Genomic DNA, 24,246 nt, shown 5'->3' with positions numbered 1-24,246 from the left:
TTTTAATCATGAGTAGTAGTTAAAATAATTAATTTTCATATAAATATATATCACATGGTAGTTTAAAAATCAAGGGGAAACCACAATCTAATTAAAATGCAATTCAGAGGAAACAGTGGGTGGATGGCTATTTACATTTGAAAGTGCAGAATAAACGAGTCTCATAAATTATTTACGTAAAACCAGCGGAATTTAGATGACAGACAGACAGACAGACAGACAGACAGACAGACAGACAGACAGACAGACAGACAGACAGACAGACAGACAGACAGACAGACAGACAGACAGACAGACAGACAGACAGACAGACAGACAGACAGACAGACAGACAGACAGACAGACAGACAGACAGACAGACAGACAGACAGACAGACAGACAGACAGACAGACAGACAGATAGATAGATATGAAGCAAGAGCTGCTGGCAGTGGGACTCCATTTCCCCTTAGCAAGCTGACAGAACAATCTCCTTCAAACATCCTAATGAATTTCAATCCTATAACTGCCTGTGAGCAAGGCCAAGATCACCTTAAAAAGAAATAGGCAACCAATCATGCTGTCACTTGTGCTGCTGGTAGCCATCATGCTGATCAGTCTGCTACATCTGGTGCATTTGGAGACAAATACTACAAAAAGATGAAGTGAAAGTGCTTCCAAAATGATGGAAAGATGAAGAGCTTCCAAAAGAGGAAGGGGAGTATTTTACTTTGTCTTCCTATTCACACACAATTAGAATACTCTAAAAGCCAAGTTCCCATTCTGACTTTCTTCATTGAGAAAATGGTTGCATTCAGATGGTAAACTATTAATTTTCTTTGTATGATATGGATTTTATCCTGGTATGTCTACACGGTATTATTCCTTTCTCATTGCATGTAGCCCAAAGTTATTCTTTTAAAGTAAACAGACACAGGGAATGTGATCTTAGGCCCCATTTGCACTATTCATTTAAAGCAGTATCATGCCACTTTAAACAGTCATAACTTCTCCCAAAGAATCCTAGAAACAGTAGTTTGTCAAGGGTGCTGAGAGTTGTTGAGAGACACCTGTTCCCCTCACAGAGCTATAGTTGCAAGAGTTCTCTGGGGAGAGTGATTGATTGTTAAACCCACTTGGGAACTGTAGTTCTGTGATGGGTATTAGAAGGAACACGGAAAGGGACACAAGCTGATTTCATTCCTTGCACATTTGGAAGCATCTGTAAAAGACTCTTGGAAAATTAAGAGAAAAAATCATTCCACAGTTGAATCTGGTAGGAGAACAAAATAAATGAACCTACAACAAAGGTCGCATTCTATTTCTATCATTTATTAACTAGAGAATACAAACATTTCATCTTCAGCATTTCAGAAGACAACTGATTTTGGCAAAATAAAAAAAAAAACAATTTAAAGGCAAAAAGAAAAAATACAACATCCCATGATTTTCTGTATCATTCTCAAAAATCAAGTGGTCGTCAAAAGCATTTACAAGTCATAAATATTTTGAATGTTGTTCTTGGTCCTCACTCTGTCATTCTGAGAAGTTTTATTCCTCTCATAAGCATGAGAGCCCAGGGTATTACTTACAGCAGTGGTAGCAAGCCAAGGGGAACAATCATATTTTTCGGATAGCAGAGGCCATTTAAGGAGAACCATACTTGGCTTGAGGAATACCACAAATGACAAGCCTGCTGCAGGAATTGTTTTAAAGCAAAGCATCTGTCTAGGGAAGGAACAATTTTTTGGTAAAATATTAAAGGAACAGGTTCAAAGCCTATTCCGCTAAGTTACGGTATCTGTTTTGGGTACATCTGCATAGCTACTTCCTGTAATACTGGCTCATCACTAAAAGGGAAGCAACCAAAAAATCACAAATGAAACTTTCCCCAAGACACCATCTGTGCTAACACCTGAAAAGCAAATGTCCTGGTTATTTAGCTACAGAAGTCCCACAATGCTGTTCTCCATCTACTGGATGGATGGATGTGGAATCAGCCTGCCATTGAAGTCACAATGTGTCTGGACCACAGGAAGGAAGGTGGGGGGGGAGCAGAGAGCTATTGGTATGCAATCAATTATTCTCCAAGGCACTATCTGGCATGCACCCTTTTGCATACACACAAAATCCTGATCCAATGAAGACCAGTGATAAGTAAGCTGCTTACTAGAAATGCCTGAAAAGATGCAGAATTCACTTTGGAGTTGTACTACACAAGAAGAGTAGCCCTGAATATGGCTAGACACAAGGAGGGTCTTTCATATTTATCTTCTATTTGAGACACACATACACACCCTCTAGCTTTAACATTATACTTGTGTCTCCTTCAGAGATATATGATGTTTGAGCATGCTCTCATGTCTTTTAACATTATGTGAGAGTAGCTTCAATATCTCAAATGTTTTCTGTTTCCTAAAATGGCTCTGAGAAGCTACTCAAGAGTATAAAATTGACTCCCAGAAGAAAATAAGCGTGTATCCCATTGATGTATTATATGCTCAAGGCCTTACTGGATTGCTCCACAGAATTCACTAAGAACTATTGACAAAACTGAGGTTGCCAACCCTAAAGAGCTAGGTTTAATTTTGCCAAGGTGGCCTTTCAGTGGTTTTCATGCTCTTACTCCTGTATAGGAGCTTTCCCTTCTGCTGAACAGTTACACCATCAGAGCCTTCCATTTTCTGCTTGGAAGATTGGTTGACAGATTCTCTCTCTACCACAGAAGCATGTGTGAGCAAGAGACTATCCCTGTGTGGAGGAAATGGGGATGTTGGTCCAGGCTCAGACTTTGTTTTTGAAAGTACATTCAAGCCACTTACTTCTGTTCCTTCTCTTCTGTCCTTTTCATTCCTTGGAAAATGCTGACTGGCTCCTGCTTTCTTCACCTTTTGGTCCCTTAAATTCCGAAGAGTTTCTAAGGCCTGATCCAGTTCTGTTTGTAAGGTTTCCATTTCACTGGCTGCTTTATCCCGTTGCTCTCCACAGACTTTGAGCGAATGTTCCAAAGATAGGAAGAACTCTTTTCCAAACCTTGACAGGGCCTCATCACCTTAACAGTAAAGTAAAAGAAAGCAGAAAGGTATATTGCAGCATTCATTCAATATAAATTATACTGGGGCATAAATATACTGTTGCTCTAAAAGTGTTTGAGATGCCCCAGTATAGTTTTAAACATGCTTTAATGGTAACTTGATTGTCACAATGTGCCATTTATCATCTGAGGCATCTAGACATCTAGGGCAGCCAATGTGGTGCCCACCAGATGTTGACGGACTCCATCTCCCATTAGCCACAGCTAGCATCACCAATGGCCAGGGATTATGGAAACTGTAACCCACAACATCTGAGTGGCACCACTTAGGCTCTCTCTGATCTCGATAGCAGCTCTGTTGCAAGAATATTACTTTTACAGTAGGACTCAAATAACACTATCTTGTTAAGAAAATACAAAGGCACTTTTTGGTAGGTAAAGGTTATGTGACTGTCACAGGCACCTATTGAGTAACCAATAATGCCTGTAGTGTGAATGGTGATGAATAATTTAGCTTTTTCTTGCTACCGACACCATTCAGCAAATTAAAGAAAAAAATGCTGCACAAACTCCCATGGTTTGCTCCTTTCATGAAGGAACATACATCTAGAGCAGCCTTTCCCAGCCTGGTGCCCTCCAGATGTTTTGAACTATAACTCCCATCAGTAGTCCAAACATCTTGAAGGCACCAAGTTGGGGAAGGTGCTCTACAGGAACTAAAGCATCCTATGATCCATTCATTTGTGCTGCTGTGCGCAGCTACTTTCTCGGCTTGATTCTCAGCTGCCTTGCTGCATCACGTTGGCTACATCATTCTTTGAAGCTAGCAGGATACTTAACCCAAGCAGCTGATGCATCCAAACATCCTAGACAGTGCTTTTGCTGCAGGAATATCCAAGACACCAACCAAAATATTAGGTTACTTGGAAAATGATATTATTTCACCAGGCACCTTCAGTATTCATAGCAGTTGTGTGCAATTCTTTCCTGTACTGGAAGACTTAACTTGACCAATTTTTGCTGTATGCTCAGGTGCCAAACCATAGCCAGGAAATTTGAAAATGGCAGTACAATTCTGAATAAGCTTACTAAGGAGAAAGACTCACCAAACACAATAGGTTATACTCCTGAGTAAGCATGCATACAATTGCACTTCATAAAGATAACTTAACTTTCCTAGTGACATCAACTTCACTAAACGTTCGGTGGACAATGTCAATTGTGGCTGCAAATTAATCCAAAATGAATGGGTCTATACATGTCACGGTTTTGCTATTAACTTTTTAAAGCAATTCCAGTTATGATGACTGAATACAATTACATTCCTGTTCCCTGCTGTCAACAACCCATTGCTTCCCTTGCCCCACCCCATCTTGGTGAGCACTGCCACCACTACAGCCGGGAGAGCTGTGCAGCAGCACCACACTTCACCTGCCTTAACTGTCTACACTGCAACATTTTGTTGTAAGGCCCCATATGGATCCGTTTCAATCCGGTTTTAGGCAAGGTTTTGGCACTGAAACAGCCTTGGTCGCCCTGTATGATGACCTTTGTCGGGAGAGGGACAGGGGGAGTGTGACTTTGTTGATTCTCCTTGATCTCTCAGCGGCGTTTGATACCATCGACCATGGTATCCTTCTGGGGAGACTCGCGGAGTTGGGAGTTGGGGGTACTGCTTGGCAGTGGCTCCGCTCCTACTTCGCGGATCATCACCAGAAGGTAGTGCTTGGGGAACATTACTCGACACCCTGGACTCTCCATTGCGGAGTCCCTCAGGGGTCGGTTTTGTCCCCCATGCTTTTTAACATTTACATGCAGCCTCTGGGTGCAGTCATCAGGAGTTTTGGAGTGCGTTGTCATCAGTACGCTGATGACACGCAACTCTATTTCTCCTTTCATCTTCTTCAGGTGAGTCTGTTGATGTGCTGAACCGTTGCCTGACCACGATAATGGACTGGATGAGAGCTAATAAACTGAGACTCAATCCAGACAAGACTGAGACACTGTTGGTGAACGCCTTCCCCGCTCAGATGGTGGATGTGCATCCTGTTCTGGATGGGGTTACACTCCCCCTGAAAGAACAGGTCCGTAGTCTGGGGGTTCTTTTTGACCCTTCCTTGTCTCTTGAGGCTCAAGTGGCCTCGGTGGCACGGAATGCGTTTTACCATCTCCGTTTCGTAGCCCAACTACGCCCCTATCTGGACGGCGACGACCTCGCCTCAGTTGTCCATGCTCTGGTAACTTCGAGATTGGATTACTGTAATGCACTCTACATTGGGCTGCCCTTGAAGACAGTTCGGAAGCTTCAGCTAGTGCAGAATGCGGCAGCTAGATTATTGACGAGGACCAGTCGGTCTTCGCATATAACTCCTGTTCTGGCTCGCCTGCACTGGCTACCTATTTGCTTCCGGGCGAGATTCAAGGTGTTGGTTATGACCTATAAAGCCTTACATGGCGTGGGACAGCAATACCTGGTGGAACGCCTCTCCCACTATGAACCTACCCGTTCGCTTCGTTCGTCATCGAAGGCCCTCCTCCGGGTACCAACTCATTGTGAAGCCCGGAGGGTGGTTACTAGATCTAGGGCCTTTTCCGTGGTGGCCCCCGAGTTGTGGAATAGCATCCCCGAAGAGGTACGCCTGGCGCCTACACTATTATCTTTTCGGCGCCAGGTAAAGACCTTTTTATGCTCCCAGGCATTTTAATCACTCTAATCTTTTTAGCTTTTTAATCTTGTATACTAAGTCTTTATTTTTATTTTCTGTTTAACCGTATTTGTTTTTATGTCATATATGTTTTTGTGATTTTATTATTGCCATGTATGTATTTTACCCTATGCTGTTTACCGCCCTGAGAGCTATTTGCTAAGGGTGGTATATAAATGTAACCAAATAAATAAATAAATAATATTAATAGCAAACTCAGTTCTCTGAGCTCCAATCCTTACATAGCCAAAATGCACCACCTATGCACAAGAGGGAAGTCCCAGCAAGGCTTGAGGAAACTCCAAGGTGTGCAAAAGTAGGGGGGAAAGTAGGGGGGAAATGAGTGTGGGGAACAGCCCCATGAGGACTGAGCATATTTAGTAGGTATGGAATGCTGAGTGATTGTTGGGAGCATCAAACAAAACAAAACCTGGAAGGGAGGTGGAAACAATATCCTCGAAGAGTATGTGGCTGGCTAGAACAGCAGGACTCAACCCTGCAACATTCTGTTGCAAATCCCAATTGTTTTTAATATTTTTTGTTTTAAAAAAAGAAAATCTCCCACTGATCTGGAAAAAAAAGAATTTCTGGTGCTGCATTCAATAAAATAAAACAATAATAAAGAAGAGCAAATAACCACTGGCAAATGTAATAACTCTCCATTTATTTATGAGCAAGTGCTTAAAACTGGTCTTAAAGAATTCTGGATAGTTTAACAACATGAAGTCATTATTTTGATTCAGAAACCATGTTGCCATAGCATGGGCAGATGATGCCCAAGTGGAAGATACTGGACAATCACAGTCTTGCCATATGTTTTCTATGCAGAAATACCTAGTGAAAAGTCACTCCCTTTTGCAGCTTCAAGCTGTACTTACGTGGAACTGTTTCTAATAAGATAAAATAAATGGGTGTTTAAGCCAATGGGAGACTATTTTATGATGTCTGAATATGGCCAATGGGGTCCAAAAGGCTGCCTAGGCCTTCCTCAGATCAGATATTTTCAGGATCTCTTTCCTCTGAGGGCCAAATTCCTTGGAGTAAAGTGATGGGAGGGTTGCATACCAGTGGTGGTGAACGTGGCCAAAATATACATATACTTCGTTCATTCTTTGTGCTAAGAAAGGGAACCACGCGGACACACAGGGAGCTGGTGATACAGGAAGTCATCACTCTTGTTCTGCATTACCAGCAGTTTCCTTTTCTCAGCACATAGTGAGAAGGCCAAGCAAGAGGGCAATACAGAAAGCGCTCTCATTCAGCATCACCAATCAGTACTCCCTCCTTCAGAGTCCCGTTTCCTCTCACCATTTTTAATGCTGTGTATGTGATCACAGCTGCCAAGATGATTGTGGAGGGAACATAATGGGGCTGATGAAGGGGAAGGGGCCATGGCCTAGAGACAGGGGACACAGACTGTACAGAGTGCTGGAGACTGGATTGAGAGGCCAGGCAGACTAGATGTAGACTGTGGGCTGGAGATTCTCTATCATTGCTTTACATCATTCATATTTATAATTTGAATCTTCACATCTACCGTCAGCTTAGTCACAGAATCTGGTGCCATTATGTTTTTTTAAAAAAATTAAATTGGGAAGATCACAAATATATGGACGTTCTAAATCAAAATGCCGAAATTAAAATGTTTACTTTTTCCCTATTGTGGGGGTCACATGCAGTTCCCCATTAACATCAACATGACGGCCACCCTCTTTAGCCTCCAGCTAAAGCCCGTCCTGCTCTCTGATCACAACCTGCCTCCTGGAGAGATGTTTCGCCTTCAGAACAATGGACACACAGGCCCACCGAGGCTTCAGTCGTCCCCCCCCCCCGGGAAGGAAGGAGAGGCAAGAGAAATGGGGGCAAGTCACACCAGGAGAGCGATAACCTTTTACTTGCTTGTCGCCCTCCTCCATGGTCAACATAATTTCAGTTTTCTGACACTTTAATAGAGCGGGGAGGGCGGCTTATGGGCTTCCCTTGGTGAATTCTGACTTTTATACTGTGTTTATGTACATGGATATTGTTTATGTATTTTGCTTCGTAAATTAATTTGATATTTTTATTGTACCTTGTGTATTATATTGTAAACTGCTTTGAGATCTTTTAGATAGTAAGCAGTCTATAAATGGAAATAACAATAATAAATAATGTCAGGTGCTAGCGTGTTGAAGGCTTTAAAAAAGCTCCCGGATTGTAGTTTTGAAAGAGTGGTTTAAACTTACAGCAGTAATATAAAATGAAACTTTGCAATCCAACAGCTCCATCAAATTCACATTGACAAAATGTTGACATTTTCCGGAACCTTTCACAAGTCATTAGCTAGATCATCAGGTGTAGTGGTTAAAGTGCCAGACTAGGGCCTGAGAGACCAGAGTTCAAATCTCCACTCAGCCACGAAGCTCACTGGCCAATTACAGTCTCTCAGTCTAACCTACCTTACAAGGTTTTTGTGAGGATAAAATGGAAAGGATAACTGTTTACACTACCTTGAGCTCCTTGGAGGAAAGGTCAGATATAAATGTAAATACATAAATAAATAAGGTAAACTGACCAAGCAAGAGATATTTTCACATTATTCTTGTTTAATTTTTAATGTTTTATAGATGTTTATATTCTGAAATATTGTAGTAGCACTGCTCATGTTGCTCAGCTCTTGATACGGTTATCCCTGGATATAAACTATATCGGAAGGACACGGCAGGACGTATTGGTGGCGGAGTCGCTCTATGCGTGAAAGAAGGCATTGAATCCAGCAAGCTCGAAACCCCAAAAGAGGCGGACTCCTCCACAGAATCATTGTGGGTGGTGATACCATGCCCCAGGAGGGAATTAATACTGGGAATGATCTATCGTCCCCCTGATCAAAATGCTCAGGGAGACCTTGAGATGAGATATGAAATTGAGGAAGCATCCAAACTAGGAAATGTGGTAGTAATGGGTGACTTCAACTACCCGGACATAGACTGGCCGCATATGTGTTCCAGTCATGACAAAGAAGCAAAGTTTCTAGATATTCTAAATGACTATTCCCTAGACCAGTTGGTCATGGAACCGACCAGAGGGACGGCAACCCTGGACTTAAATCCTCAGTGGGGACCGGGACCTGGTGCGAGATGTAAGTGTTGTTGAACTGATTGGAAGCAGTGACCACAATGCTATTAAATTGAACATACATGTAAATGGCCAATTGCCAAGAAAATCCAACACGGTCACATTTGATTTCAAAAGAGGAAACTTCACAAAAATGAGGGGATTGGTAAAAAGAAAGCTGAAAAACAAAGTCCAGAGGGTCACATCACTCGAAAATGCTTGGAAGTTGTTTAAAAACACTATATTAGAAGCTCAACTGGAGTGCATACCGCAGATCAGAACAGGTACTGCCAGGGCCAAGAAGATGCCAGCATGGTTAACGAGCAAAGTCAAGGAAGCTCTTAGAGGCAAAAAGTCTTCCTTCAGAAAATGGAAGTCTTGTCCGAATGAAGAAAATAAAAAGGAACACAAACTCTGGCAAAAGAAATGCAAGAAGACAATAAGGGATGCTAAAAAAGAATTTGAGGAGCACATTGCTAAGAACATAAAAACCAACAACAAAAAATTCTATAAATACATTCAAAGCAGAAGACCATCTAGGGAGGCGATTGGACCCTTGGATGATAAGGGAGTCAAAGGTGTACTAAAGAACGATAAGGAGATTGCAGAGAAGCTAAATGAATTCTTTGCATCTGTCTTCACAGTGGAAGATATAGGGCAGATCCCTGAACCTGAACTAACATTTACAGGAAGGGATTCTGAGGAACTGAGACAAATAGTGGTAACGAGAGAGGAAGTTCTAGGCTTAATGGACAATATAAAAACTGACAAATCACCGGGCCCGGATGGCATCCACCCAAGAGTTCTCAAAGAACTCAGATGTGAAATTGCTGATCTGCTAACTAAAATATGTAACTTGTCCCTCGGGTCCTCCTCCGTGCCTGAGGACTGGAAAGTGGCAAATGTAACGCCAATCTTCAAAAAGGGATCCAGAGGGGATCCCGGAAATTACAGGCCAGTTAGCTTAACTTCTGTCCCTGGAAAACTGGTAGAAAGTATTATTAAAGCTAGATTAACTAAGCACATAGAAGAACAAGCCTTGCTGAAGCAGAGCCAGCATGGCTTCTGCAAGGGAAAGTCCTGTCTCAGTAACCTATTAGAATTCTTTGAGAGTGTCAACAAGCATATAGATAGAGGTGATCCAGTGGACATAGTGTACTTAGACTTTCAAAAAGCGTTTGACAAGGTACCTCACCAAAGACTTCTGAGGAAGCTTAGCAGTCATGGAATAAGAGGAGAGGTCCTCTTGTGGATAAGGAATTGGTTAAGAAGCAGAAAGCAGAGAGTAGAAATAAACAGACAGTTCTCCCAATGGAAAGCTGTAGAAAGTGGAGTCCCTCAAGGATCGGTATTGGGACCTGTACTTTTCAACTTGTTCATTAATGACCTAGAATTAGGAGTGAGCAGTGAAGTGGCCAAGTTTGCTGACGACACTAAATTGTTCAGGGTTGTTAAAACAAAAAGGGATTGCGAAGAGCTCCAAAAAGACCTCTCCAAACTGAGTGAATGGGTGGAAAAATGGCAAATGCAATTCAATATAAACAAGTGTAAAATTATGCATATTGGAGCAAAAAATCTGAATTTCACATATACGCACAAGGGGTCTGAACTGGCGGTGACTGACCAGGAGAGAGACCTCGGGTTGTAGTGGACAGCACAATGAAAATGTCGACCCAGTGTGTGGCAGCTGTGAAAAAGGCAAATTCCATGCTAGCGATAATTAAGAAAGGTATTGAAAATAAAACAGCCGATATCATAATGCCGTTGTATAAATCTATGGTGCGGCCGCATTTGGAATAATGTGTACAGTTCTGGTCGCCTCATCTCAAACAGGATATTATAGAGTTGGAAAAGGTTCAGAAGAGGGCAACCAGAATGATCAAGGGGATGGAGCGAGTCCCTTACGAGGAAAGGTTGCAGCATTTGGGGCTTTTTAGTTTAGAGAAAAGGCGGGTCAGAGGAGACATGAGAGAAGTGTATAAAATTATGCATGGCATTGAGAAAGTGGATAGAGAAAAGTTCTTCTCCCTCTCTCATAATACTAGAACTCGTGGACATTCAAAGAAGCTGAATGTTGGAAGATTCAGGACAGACAAAAGGAAGTACTTCTTTACTCAGCGCATAGTTAAACTATGGAATTTGCTCCCACAAGATGCAGTAATGGCCACCAGCTTGGATGGCTTTAAAAGAAGATTAGACAAACTCATGGAGGACAGGGCTATCAATGGCTACTAGCCATGATGGCTGTGCTGTGCCACCCTAGTCAGAGGCAGCATGCTTCTGAAAACCAGTTGCCGGAAGCCTCAGGAGGGGAGAGTGTTCTTGCACTCGGGTCCTGCTTGCGGGCTTCCCCCAGGCACCTGGTTGGCCACTGTGAGAACAGGATGCTGGACTAGATGGGCCACTGGCCTGATCCCACAGGCTCTTCTTATGTTCTTATGACTGTATTTATTTTTATTGCATAAAAATCAATTACTAAAGTAGATTTAAAAACAACAATATTTTCCTCTAACAGCAACCCAATCAGGTATTCAGTTTAGTAGCACTTTACTGCTAGAAGTACTTAAGATCCTCCATTGTCTCACAACAATACAACCCATTGTGTTGTACTTGCCATCAGTCTATCCTGGCCTACCAAATGTCTTCAACATAATAAAGCCTAAAGTATGTAACATTTTAATTGCTGCTAATATTATTATTATTAATCAGAAGATACAATGGCTCATGCTTTGGATGCAGAAGATGCCAAGTTCAATCCCTATCATTCCCAGTTAAAAGGATCAGGTAGCAGGTGATGGGAAAGACCACTGCCAAATATCCTGGAAAGCTGCTGCATCAAAGCAGACAAGATTGGGATAGGTGGACAAATGGTATAGGACAGCTTCCTGGGTATGCAAATATAAAGGAGGGACCATAGGTCAGTGGCAAAGCATATGTTTTGCCAAAGGCTCTGGGTTCAAACCCTGGCATCTCCAGATAGGGCTGGGAAAGACTCCTATTTGAACCCCTGCAGAGCCACTGCTAGTCAGTGTGTAGACAATACAAAGCTAGATGGACTAACAGCCTGACATGGGGTAAGGCAGCTTCCTATATTCCTGGAAACAAAACAATTATGTTATAGAAATATTGGTTCACTTATTGCTTCCTGCTTAACCATATAAAGTGAAAGCTAACAGGAAAATCCGAATCCAAGTGCTTTTCTTGGCTTGAATGTACTAGATCAGCTGTTTTATATTTGGCCAAATGCTGAGAGTTAAGGACAAGCTAGTGATGTAGGTTGCCTAAGAATATCTTAGTCTAACACTTGCATCTCTTACCATTCCAAATTTTACTAGTAACATTCTTACCTTCATGCTGCTGATTCATTGGTGGAGCCAAAGTTTCAACTGCATATTGGATCTGTTCAGCATTGTTCCTAAAAGCAGTGAGAAAATCTCTCAAAGCAGGCTCTGAAGCTTCTGTTTTAAGTTTTGTATAAGAGGAAAAAACATCTACAAGAAAAAATGGGAAATGATACTATTCACTGGATACTTGTATGAAAAATATGAAGCAGCATTTCAATTGTTTCCAGGTGTTTAAAACACTAAACATTTGTATCTCATACCTATCGGTATTTAGATTTTTTATGTTTATGGTACTATCACAGACATGTATTTACCTTGTAGCGGTGAACATAGAACCATGGCAACATTGTCTTGAAATGTGTGATATGCTTGCTTTATCCCATCAAAGACAGCGTCAGTGTACTTAACTTGAAGATTATATAAATTTCTGTGGAAGTTAAGTTCAGCTTGCAAAGCAAGTATCTAGGAGGAAAAAAGCAACTAGATGTAATCAGGGGTGTAGTCATCTAGGGTCTCTGATGGGAGAAATTTTCTCCATTGCGATCTTTTGCTGGGGGTCCTTAAAAAAATATTTGAGGACACAGGCTTGAAGCAAAAAGGTAGGCGTTTCTACAAGGATATGCAGGGTCAGCCTCCCAGAAACATCCAGGAGAGACTGCACTTAGACACTGGGTGCAGGCTCTTTTATACAGTACAGTTACAGAATGTGACAGCAGTTAACCAATCCCACCAGTTCCTTCCCACATAACATCACAATTCCTCCTCTCCACAATCATTCCAAACCAATCAGAAAGCATTAGGTAACTCCAGTGCTGATTCCAAGATTCTGTCCATCTCATTAATGTCACCATTGTTCTGCTGTCTTGCAAGACTAATGAATTTTGGGGCTAGTTGAGACCAGTTTTTGCCATACACTTACATTCTGCTATTGTGAATGTTCCTTCATGCACCCCTGTACTTTCATTGTTATTGTTCTGATCGGCCACACTGACCCAGGTATACCGGAGGTATTTGAACAGGTTCCTTAAGTTTGCCTCAACTTAGGGTGTTTGGGAATGTATAAGCACCCCCAGTTCTATTCCTTTGCCATAGGGGTTCTTATGTCCTTATACTTTCTCAGAAATCCCATTTCCTTACTTATAAAATACATAGCTCAAGAGCAGAGCTTGGAAAAGTAACTTTTCCAAGCTCTGCTCAAGAGAGGGGATTATATTTAAAACACTTGAGCTTCATTTTGAAGCCACACAGACTAAGGAAAAGACTGGGTGACTCTGGCTAACTAGTATCTTTCAGCCTCAGAGATATAGAGGAGGCAGGCCACCCCAGAGTACCTTTTTCTTAATGAAAACACACTTATAAAGTTATAAATATAATATAACACACTGAGTTATTTTAAAATCATTGTGAAATCTCACTGTTTCTCTTCATTAAAACACCTAATACCTAACAAGGTCCCTATGTTTCCAGTATCCCATGAGCCAATTAGCATGAAAGGGGAGTGCATTAGCTACTGAGAAGAGTCTTCTAACTTGCTTCCTTGTTGCTTCCTGCTGATTTGAGTCAATCAAAGTGAAAGGAGTTACTACTTCAAAAACCAAATTGTGGGGAGTGAGAATTCTGTGACTGCAGAAGAAGAGACAGTGAATCTTGATGATAGCATCCCATCTACATCATCATATAGTTTGCTAGCAGCAGGAGATAAACATGTAGACACTGAATTCAGTAACTCCAGTGATATCTCTGGCAGTGAGAAAGGGCAGTCAAATGGTGACAATGATAGAGAAACAGAAAGCAGTATTCAAGGCTGGCCAGATCATTCTGTAATCTTAGAAGGAGGCATGGCTGTGACTATTATGAAGAGACTCTGCACTTCTGAATTTTCTATTACACTACTGGATATAATAATGATTAGGTATCGGTAATGAGCAACGATGTATATAGTCTGATGGCACATAAGGCTAGCTCCTTGCTGAAGCTAAGCAGGATCAGGTCTGGTCAGTGCCTGGATGGGAGACCACCTGGAAACCACATGTATGCCGCCTTGGGTTTCTATCATGATGGCTGTGCTCTGCCACCCTAGTCAGAGGCATCATGCTTCTGAAAACCAGTTGCTGGAAGCCTCAGGAGGGGAGAGTGTTCTTGCACTCGGGTCCTGCTTGCGGGCTTCCCCCAGGCACCTGGTTGGCCACTGTGAGAACAGGATGCTGGACTAGATGGGCCACTGGCCTGATCCAGCAGGCTCTTCTTATGTTCTTATCATGACAAGAAAGGCGGAGTATAAATGTAATAAATAAATAAATTCAGATGTCACATGAACTCATGGTTTGCAAACCTTAACCATGCTTCTTTCTTGACATTTTATCTGACACCCACAGATTGACTGGCTAGCAAACCAGAATGTGGAACCATGATTTTAATCATGTTTTCAGTTGTGACTGACATGACATCTGAAATAACAAACCATCGCTTCAGCCATTGCTGTAGTTTCTGGTATTGTTGTGCTTAAGTGAAAGGAAAATAAAAGCAGTCAAGCAGCTCTCACTGATTGTTCCCACAGCATGTTCTCCTCCCAGCTATCTATCCACTGCTCTGTCTCCCTACCTAGCAGTTTTAAGTGTCTTAATCTGCATCACTTAGCAGTAACATTAATGCACATATAGTGAAAAACTTCATAGTTAATTTTTGCAGATCCAGCTAATGTCAACAGCACAGCTGCAAATGCCAGTTAAAAGTTAAGCAATTGGAGATGAGACAGGACAAGAAATTACTGCCCAGCTTGATAACTTTCACAGAATATCCACTGGCACAAAAATTGCTGTAAATCTTCTTTAGAGGTAGGTTAAGTATTTGCACTCTTGGGAAAATTTTGGGTTTCATGGAATACAGTTGAAGGTGAGGGAAATTGTAGAAGGGCAGGGGACAGGCCTTGGGATATGCTACACTTACAGTTCCTTCCTCAACCACATCACTCTCACACAAATGCAGACTATTTTCTAATGAATGTCATTGCCTGTTGAGTGTTTGCCTGTTACAGAAACACTGGATAGTAAGGAAAATGGTCACTGAGACCAGAGATAGTAAGAGGTAGACAACAGTAAGAAGTAGTGAAAAATACAGATGATACTATACAATGCTACAATAGGCTGGGAAGTTCTATTCTATGGAGTGTCAGCACCACACAATGTGTGTGACCATGCAAAGCAGACCTGATGGATTTCAGTTTCTGAACAGCACAATCAGTGGGACTGGATGAAAAAATGGTGCGGTGGGGTGCTGTTAAGACAATGAGTGCCTATATATGTATCTCAGTATACAGGAATAAGGGAGAGAAATGGAAATGTAGAATATGTCAGGTAAGGAAGAAATGAGCTGAGTAATCAGCACACCCAATGCTAGTCCAAAAGTTTCTAAATAGGAACATCTTGCTTCCTTGGGCTAACTGTCAAATAGTAACAAGCCATCAAACATGGTGCTGCTTTACTAGCCGTGGGGCAAGGCAGAGTGCATTAGGATAGCATTTGGGCATTTTCAGGAGAGGTGGGTAACAGTATAAATCACATTCTATGGTTTTGTTGCTAAACCAGGGTTTGTACAAGCCACAGTTTGGCAAGGCATTTGAACTGACCCAGTTTTAATTTTTTGCAACAAATCTTTAGAGGCAGCTTATACATCTTAGAGTATGAATGAATGAATTTTATTATATGGTCACAGACCCGTCGTACAAAAAATTAAACAGGGTACATAAACAATAAAAACATAGTATATTAATATAACAGTATAATCCTATAAAAACACAGTTTAAAAGGAAGAATTCTTTCGCCTTAACTGGATTAAGTTTAAGAATTTAGCAACCATTTCTGTCCATAACTTATCAGCATCGGATAAAAGGAGTTGGACATACCAGTTATTTGATCTTCCAGGAAAACGATTAATTATGGGAGAAATAAATCTAAGCCATTCAGCAGGATAAAGGTTGCAAAGTGTGAACCAATGATTCGACTTCAGAGTTTGAGCAGGGACAGATACAATTTGCATAGGGAATGCCTTTAAAATGGGCGTCTAAGATCACGGGGGGAAACAGTTGAATCTCGCTCTTGAAAAGAGTATACGATATTTCGGAATAGATAGATTTATCAAATAGGATGCACGGGCAGGAAATGAGAATTGGAGATCAAAGAACGTAGGGGAGCAAGTATTGCGAGCCCTAGATCTGGAATATTGAGCATCAATATCATTAATACGTTGCTCAATAATGCGATTTGCTGAACTGGCGTCTAGTGAGGACACTAAGGCTATTGAAAGGCCAAGCAGCTTTAGTTTGTCCTGGAAACTCTTTGACCATGAGCTAATATATGAGTCTTTCCACAGTAGATGTAAGTAGCCCATGTCAGGATTGGCATAGGCCACTTTAAGCCAGAATCTAAAGGCCAGTAGCCAAGCGGTGCATTCAATTGAGCAAAGCCCAGCCTCCAAACGGAGGCCTGCAGCAGATGCACAGCGAGGCATGCCAAAGATTGTTCTGAGGAAAGAAGAAAGAACAGATTCAACCTTGGTGTTAAAGCTCGGGGCCCATAATGGGACCCCATAGAGAAGTTGGGAAAGAATTTTGAGTTTAAACACTTGAATTGCGGCAGGTACGTATTGCCCGCCCTTAGTAAAGAAAAAACCTTTTATTGCCTTAACTGAATTGAGAGCAGATTGGATCGCAGAGCAAGTGTGAGAGGACCAAGAAAGGGTTGACTGGAATAACACCCCCAGATATCTAAACTGCTTGACTTGTTCGATTGTCTGACCTTTAATCTTCCATGGGTGAACAGACCGTTGACGAGAAAAAACTAGAATCTTAGACTTGTTAAAATTGATAGTTAGCGAGTTCTCAGAACAGTAGTTCATAAAGGCACTTAAAAGGCGTTTTAACCCTAAATTTGATAGGGACATTAGAACAGCGTCGTTGGCATATAGAAGGAGGGGACAATCAAATCCAGCCAGTTTAGGGGAGTGGAAATTTGGAGAACAGCAATGTTTCAGGTTGTTAAGAAAGAGGTTAAATAAGGTAGGGGCTAGAACACAGCCCTGATGGACCCTCTTGGAGACTAGGATGGAACTGGTCAGGCTGCCATTCGCTCCACAACGAACACAAAGGGTAGTGCGCTGATATAGGCATTTTATAAGAAAAAGTAGTCTCTTGCCAATCGTGGAGCGAGATAGCTTGGACCATAACTTAGTTCTTGAGACCGAGTCAAAGGCCACTTTAAGGTCCATAAAGGCAACTGCAAGCCCACTGCCGTGGGGAGAGGTATATTTCTCCGCTAGGTGAAATAATATTAGACAATGGTCCAAGAGGGATTTTCCCTTTCTAAAACCTGCTTGCTCTTGGCCCAGAATGTTTTCTTCCTCGATCCAAGAGAGCAGCTTGGCATTGAGGAAGCTAGCATAGAGCTTGCCCACGATTGACAGAAGACTGATATGCCTGTAATTAGTGGGGTCACCCCTATCGCCCTTCTTAAAGACTGGAATGATAACTGCCTCCAGCCAAAATGTAGGAAATTGCCCGGTATGGTTAATATGGGAAAACAGATTGGCCAGCAGAGGGGCCCACCAGTCAATATGGGACTTTAGCAGTTCAGCTGGTAAGGCATCAATACCAGATTTTAAGTTACTTATCAATGCCGCTATTTCCGTTGGTGTTACTAAAAGCCAGATAGGAAGCGGAGAGAGATCCGCGCAAGGTAGAGGATCAGGCGATCAGCTCTTATAGTCCAAGAACAGCTCAACAAAATGACGTTCCCAAGTTATAGGTGGAATATTGCATTGGGAGGATTTTGATGAGTCTAAGGCATCTGTTACTAAAGCCCAGAAGAGTTTTGAGTTCTTATTTAGGGAGGTCCCTATCAAGGCCTTCCATTGATTTTGGGCTGCTATTTTCTTTTTAGTAGAAATTAATTGCTTATATTTCTTTTTAATAGCAAAGTATTCAGATGGTAATACCTGGGCATTATTATTCTGATAGAGATTATAGATCGTTCTCAGTTATTTCTTAGTCTCAAGGCAGTCCCTATCAAACCAATAAGAGGGGCGGGAGCTAGAAAAAGAACTGCAAAGGTGTGACTTAGGTCTTAAGAGTTCGTATAAAGCAGTGGATAGGCAAGAGTAGGCATCTAGAATGTCAGAGGCATCGGTGACGATCTCCGAGCGAACATTTGTAATTTTAGATCTAAGAAGCATACCTCGGGAAGAGGAGAGGAATTGGGCAACCTTATTCAAAGACTCAATGGTCCAATGGGACCTCTTATAGCTAGAACTGGGATCTCCATCTGCATATTGCGGGTAAGAAGTCAAATGGGTATAGGCCTCAAGGGTCAATGTGAAATTCAAAGGAAAGTGATCACTTTCAAGTTTATCAACTATAGCAAAGTTTCAAGTCTGTAAAAAAAGAGGGTATGAGAGTAAGATATAATCAATCACACTGCTGCCTTGGGTGGACGCATACATAAATTCATCGCTATTATCTAACTTTGGATGGCCATTCAGAATCACCAGATTTAAACGGGAGACCAATTGTAGCAGACAAAGTTTATCTTTGGATCTTTAGAGGTCCTTTCATAGCAAGGGATGTAATTTACTGGGTCAATCTCACCCCACAGGGGAGAAGAGAGAAGAGCTTTAGTGTTGGCGCCAATTCTTGAGTTGAAGTCGCCAAGATTAATGAGATGTGCCCTGGAATGGGAAGACATCAAGCCCAATATAAATCTTTCAAGCTTGTCCCAAGTCAATTCTGTAGTCCTCTTGGAGACCGCAGGAGGAACATAGATATTGACCAGCAGGAAGGATATAGATGAAAGTTGCAGTAAACCCGCCAGGGCAATATTGGTGTATGTGCCCAGAGCTGTGAACTTTGACCAAAGCGAAGTAGAGATCAAGATCGATAAACCTGCTTTAGGTCTGCCTCTTTCTTTTGGGGGCACAGCTAGTAGATCGAATGAAGAGAAGCCATGCACTTGAATGTTATTGTTAGACCATGTTTCTTGGAGACAGACCACGTCATAATTGCCAAGAAAGTCCAAAAAAACCGGAAAGGATTTTTTTGAGGCCCAGCCGGCAATATTCCAAGAAAGGATTTTAAGCGAATCATTTGAACTAGCTTCCTTCCCTTGGGCAACCCTCAAAGGGGCAGCATGATGTTCGGATAGAAGAGCAGTAGGGAAGGTTATACAAATCGGAATTTGTCAGTCTGAGGAGATGATCTGATTTAGTTCTCCCTTCTCATCTATGAATACGGAGCCAGTCCCCCTCATCATCTCACCCCCCATCGAGTGCTTAGGCTCAGGAGGGGGCACCTTGGTAGAATAGTGTCCCAATTCTTCTAGATCTAGATATCTAGAGCGGAGCCACTGGGGGCCCCATGTTAGGGCCGAGAGCGGGGCGTTGGCATAATGTTTCTTATTGGGTGAGGGAAGAACATGAGAATTATTAATAGATTTTTGTTGAGAAATATCAGAAGCAAAAAAAGTGAGTTTTGAGGAGGGCATGGGACAATTCAAAGAAGAATCTATCAAGTCATGTTGAAGAAAGTCCACCCCAGGGTCACAGAGCATGGAATTAGGTTTCTTATGATCCTTAATCAAGATCTTGGGCGAGAGTGGAATTGCCTTATTATGGGAGAGATTTTGAGTAAGTGTAGTGCTTAGACATGCAAGCCTATCAATAATTGCCTGCTGAGATGAAGGTGGCAGCTCCTGAAAGGATTCTAATAATTTAACTTCCTCAGGTACAAAGGCCATTTTAAAAGCATTAGTTTGATCGGTGTGGGAGCAGATCAGCTGCTGATCAGAGTGTTTGGAGTGCAAGGAGACTTTGGAGTCGTCCAGTTTGATAAGGGAATTACAGATGTTCACCTAATGAGAAGAATATACAGATTTTTTGAAATAGAGCAACGAAGTTTTGGTTTACAAAAAATCTAGATATTCCAATATTCACTTTAAGGAATACATCTTTCCACTCATATAAAGAGAGCGCAGATGACGAAGACTCAAAAGTGACAATAGCACGCACGTGATGGCAATCATGAAAGGAATATACAATATCAGAAACATCATCAATCCTATCGCATTGGGGCACAATCGTAGTTACCACCTTCAATACCTTAGAGTATTTTTAAAGCAGCATCTCTCTTGTTTTAGGCAAAAAGGAATGCTGTCAAATGAATAAATTACTTCACAGTAAAACTATTGGGAGAGTATTTTGTCAAAATGAAGACCATTAACCAGCTCCAAAGGAAACCATGTTTTTTCAGTTTTAGGGATGTTAGGAGCATGGTAAAATGGGGTATCAGCCTTCTAAACTCAGTTTTGATTGGTAGAGAGATCAAAGACCCATTTTCTACAAATATGTTTAACCACATGCAATGCAGGGAATATATTTTCTACAGCATATGAAAGAAGATACACTATGAATTATGCAGAGTGGATTTGTTCTCCCAAACAAAGGAAGGGGCAAATTCTCACAGAGTTAGTTATTAAGAGAGCAGAGAGCTGTCAAAGAAAGCACTCATGACATTTGAACTTCCTACTGAAGGTGCAGAGGATAACAAGGAAGAGGAAAAGCCACTGCCAAACTTCCCCACCACCATCCATCCTACTTGCAATCTGCCTAGAAACCTCCCTTAAGTCCTAAGAGGACATGTCTCTGAACTGCCAAATATGTTTTGGAGCTACCCACAGCCACCTTCTCTCATTCGTTGTAATCACATCACAGAAGTATATGTCTAAGATGAACATCTCCTGACCTAGCAATCAGTACCAATCCTAAAAGAATTAGCAAGTACACTGTGCCTTCGCTAAATGTTTCTGATCCTCTGACATCACAATATTCTCAAGAAAATCCACAAAAATAATTAAACCTAGAAGGAAGTCTGAATATTATCTAGTCATGAAAAATCATTAAGCACAAATTTATATGGGGTATTTAAATGGCATCCTTTATAGATTGCTTTACGGATTGCAAAACAAACTCATGTGGCAAGAATCTCTTTCTATTCTAAGAAATAATCTTTGCAACTATTCCCTTTTCCATGCTCCAGTTTATACAGCTGAAGGGAAAAAGAGCCAAGAGCTACAACAAAAAGAAATTTAAACTTTTTTAAAAATACAAATTATTGCATGATTTTTTCATACATTAATCTTTAGTCTTATTTATCCCAATAATGTTCTTTGGGATGCAAAAAGCACAATATTAGCAAAGTCCATGGCCCTGGATTATGAACGTACTGGAAAAAATAAGAATATTTTACTTTTTATACAGTTTGCCACCTTTATACTGTTACTGCAAGTAGCAGCAGATAAATGAAGGGAAATGTAGGCATATTATTTGAGGAAACTCATTAAATGATCACTTCTTGCTTCCCAAGGGAATCCAATAGCCCAAGAAAAATAAATATTATGAAATGGGTTTCAGATAATTTTAACTTCAAGGTTTTTGGCAATCTGTAGCAAGAAGTTCTGAGCTAGCTGCCAGATCATCTTAGTGACCTAATGTACTTTCCCAGGCACAAGATCAAATCATTCCAAGATGAGCTGATTGAAAATGAACAATAAACAGCAGATTGGTTGTTCTACTAGAAAACCCAAGATAATAGACTGGAACCTAAAGATACTGTTCTACCAGGTATCCTCTGCTCAATGGACTCTGGCTCTGCACCTCTCACTATAGTGTTGTGGGGGGAAATGAAATTAAAACAGAAGATGTTTTGCTTGAGCAACCTCTTGCACAAGCAGAAGCATAGAGCAGCAAGAGAACCTACCCTTTAAAACACTGCGTAAACGTTTACAAGTATGTTCGCAGAACTATGCTAGCAGCAAATTTTCTTCCACTCATAGTTCTTTGGATGCAACTCACTATCAAATTAATTCCTTCCAGTTGTTGGCTTAAGCAATAAATAGCAATTATTATAATTATAATATATAATAATATAATTATTATATTATAATATAATTATAATATATATATGGGCTCCTGCTGGGAGGAAGGGCAGGATATAAATCAAATAATAAATAAATAAACAAGACAGTCGAGAGGCTAAGAGCTGGGTTTTAATATGTGGGTGCTTTGTCCAAAGTTCTCTTTCTGTTATGGACTCACTCTGTTTCTTGGTCACTCAAGGTCTTAAATCCTCTAAACACTGTGAGGTACAACAGAAAAAGTAAATGTGAAGTGCTGTACAAATGAAATTATTAAAAACTGTTGTGGTAATACAAAAATTAACTGGGTGACAAGGCAATGTTTATTATTATTATCATTATCATTATCATTATCATTATCATCATCATCATCATCATCACATTTGTATACCGCCCCATAGCCGAAGCTCTCTGGGCAGTTTACAACAATTAAAAACATTAAAAACAAATATACAAATATACAATTTTAAAAACACTTAAAAAAACAAAACAATTTAAAAACACATGCTAAAATGCCTGGGAGAAAAGGAAAGTCTTGACCTGGTGCCAAAAAGATAACAGTGTTGGCACCAGGCGCACCTCGTCGGAGAGATCATTCCATAATTTGGGGGCCACCACTGAGTAGGCCCTCTCCCTTGTTGCCATCCTCCAAGCTTCCCTCGGAGTAGGCACCTGGAAGAGGGCCTTGGATGTTGAGCGTAGTGTACGGGTGGGTTCGTGTCAGCAGAAGTGTTCCATCAGGTATTGTTTAGAAGTGTTCAGACAAAGTCTGAGCAGCTAATAAATTATGAGATTGCAGCTACTTCAGCATAGTTTTAAATATCCCTACCTCTGCTTTATTCCTACACTGAAAGAAACATGACATCTCTATTATTCAAAATTTGTCTTCTTTGAAGAATACAAATAGCATCCTTATACCAAGTCAGAGCATCAGTCCATCTACCTCAATAGCTGTTTATCCAAAGACAGCATATGGTTTTCCAGGTTGTCAGGCAGAGATTCTTGTCAATCCTACTCTTTTATCTGGAGATGCCAAGAACTGGACTAGGGATCTTCTTGCTTGGATAGCATGCACTCTACAATTGGTTTATGATCCTCACTCTTGAAAAATAATAAAAACTACTAAAGCCTTGATTAACTTAAATCCTCGTAGAGAGGATTGAATTTTTTTTCATCTAGTTATGCCAAATGCAAATCTTTTAATGATAAGCCTTCCCGATTCAAAGAAAATTGTCTGAAATGCAACATTTCTTTCTGACGGTACTATTTGACATGGAACTAGAATGCAATTTGCAGAGCCTCCTTTCTCACCCCCCAAAAGAAAAGTCAGTACTATATATGATTCATAATTAATTAAAGTTTCAACTGACAAAGAAAAGAAATGAATGGCCATGATTTAAGGAAGCAATATACTTATTTGGAGAACTGTGCTCATTGCTGGAGCTTTGTTTGCTGGCTTTGCCAAGCAATGTCTCTTCAGCAAGAAGGACTACAACAGAACCAGCCAAAGCTCAGCTGCCCATAGGGCTCCTGCGCTTTGTGCATGTCAGTCATTTGGAGTGCAGCCTATGTCTTGGAGAAATCTGGAACAGCCTCAAACCAGATGCTCAAAGAAAACCTACTAATAGATTCCTGCCTAAAAGAGGGCCATTAAATTGCCAGACACCCGGTAGAGACCCAAGAGCTATGCAAGCGAAAATTTAGAGAAGTCTTAAATTCTAGATTTGGCAACATTTAACAATCAGAACAAAACATGTGGAAAGGCAAGATTGTAAGTGGAGGTCCATCACTTAAGAAAAAGAAAATGCCAACTTTTAAAGAAAATGTGTGTTTTTCTAGTAGACTTTTATATAAAGTTTTTTAGTTCCTCAGAAAGTTGTTATTAGCTTATTAAAAATTACCAGCAATTTGACATGTTCAGCTACGTTTTCTAAATATGTGTAAGAACAGGAATTAACTTTCAAGCTGGGAAACATGTAAGATATTTTCTTGTTACATTTAGCCTTTTACTCCATTTAAGTTTTCTAGTTCCTGCATGGTTATTTTGAAACTCTTTGTTTCCTGAAGTGAGAAGAAAGAACAAGAAAATCTCCAAATCATATTTAAGTTTCTGTTTTAAAGGAATGGCTGACCAT

General features: G+C 41.0%; 1 protein-coding gene across 13 annotated transcripts in view; it reads right to left on the bottom strand.

The window, feature by feature from the left end:
* Positions 1–24,246, bottom strand: part of LOC133383046 (uncharacterized) — a 264,149-nt gene that overhangs the window by 111,290 nt on the left and 128,613 nt on the right. For 10 of the 13 annotated variants that reach the window (XM_061622921.1, XM_061622962.1, XM_061623034.1 and 7 more), the window contains 3 exons: positions 12,470–12,617; positions 12,159–12,302; positions 1,291–3,031 (listed from right to left, as the gene is read on the bottom strand). In XM_061622921.1, coding sequence (XP_061478905.1) covers positions 2,562–3,031; positions 12,159–12,302; positions 12,470–12,617 — 762 coding nt within the window. In that variant the 3' untranslated portion in view covers positions 1,291–2,561. Of the gene's footprint in view, positions 1–1,290; positions 3,032–12,158; positions 12,303–12,469; positions 12,618–24,246 lie in introns of those variants that run through there. The other 3 variants (XM_061622992.1, XM_061623012.1, XM_061623001.1) reach the window with 1 other exon arrangement.

This window comes from Rhineura floridana, chromosome 1 (assembly GCF_030035675.1).
Source record: "Rhineura floridana isolate rRhiFlo1 chromosome 1, rRhiFlo1.hap2, whole genome shotgun sequence".
Classification (NCBI taxonomy): domain Eukaryota; kingdom Metazoa; phylum Chordata; class Lepidosauria; order Squamata; family Rhineuridae; genus Rhineura; species Rhineura floridana.
This window is presented reverse-complemented; position numbering and strand designations above follow the sequence as displayed.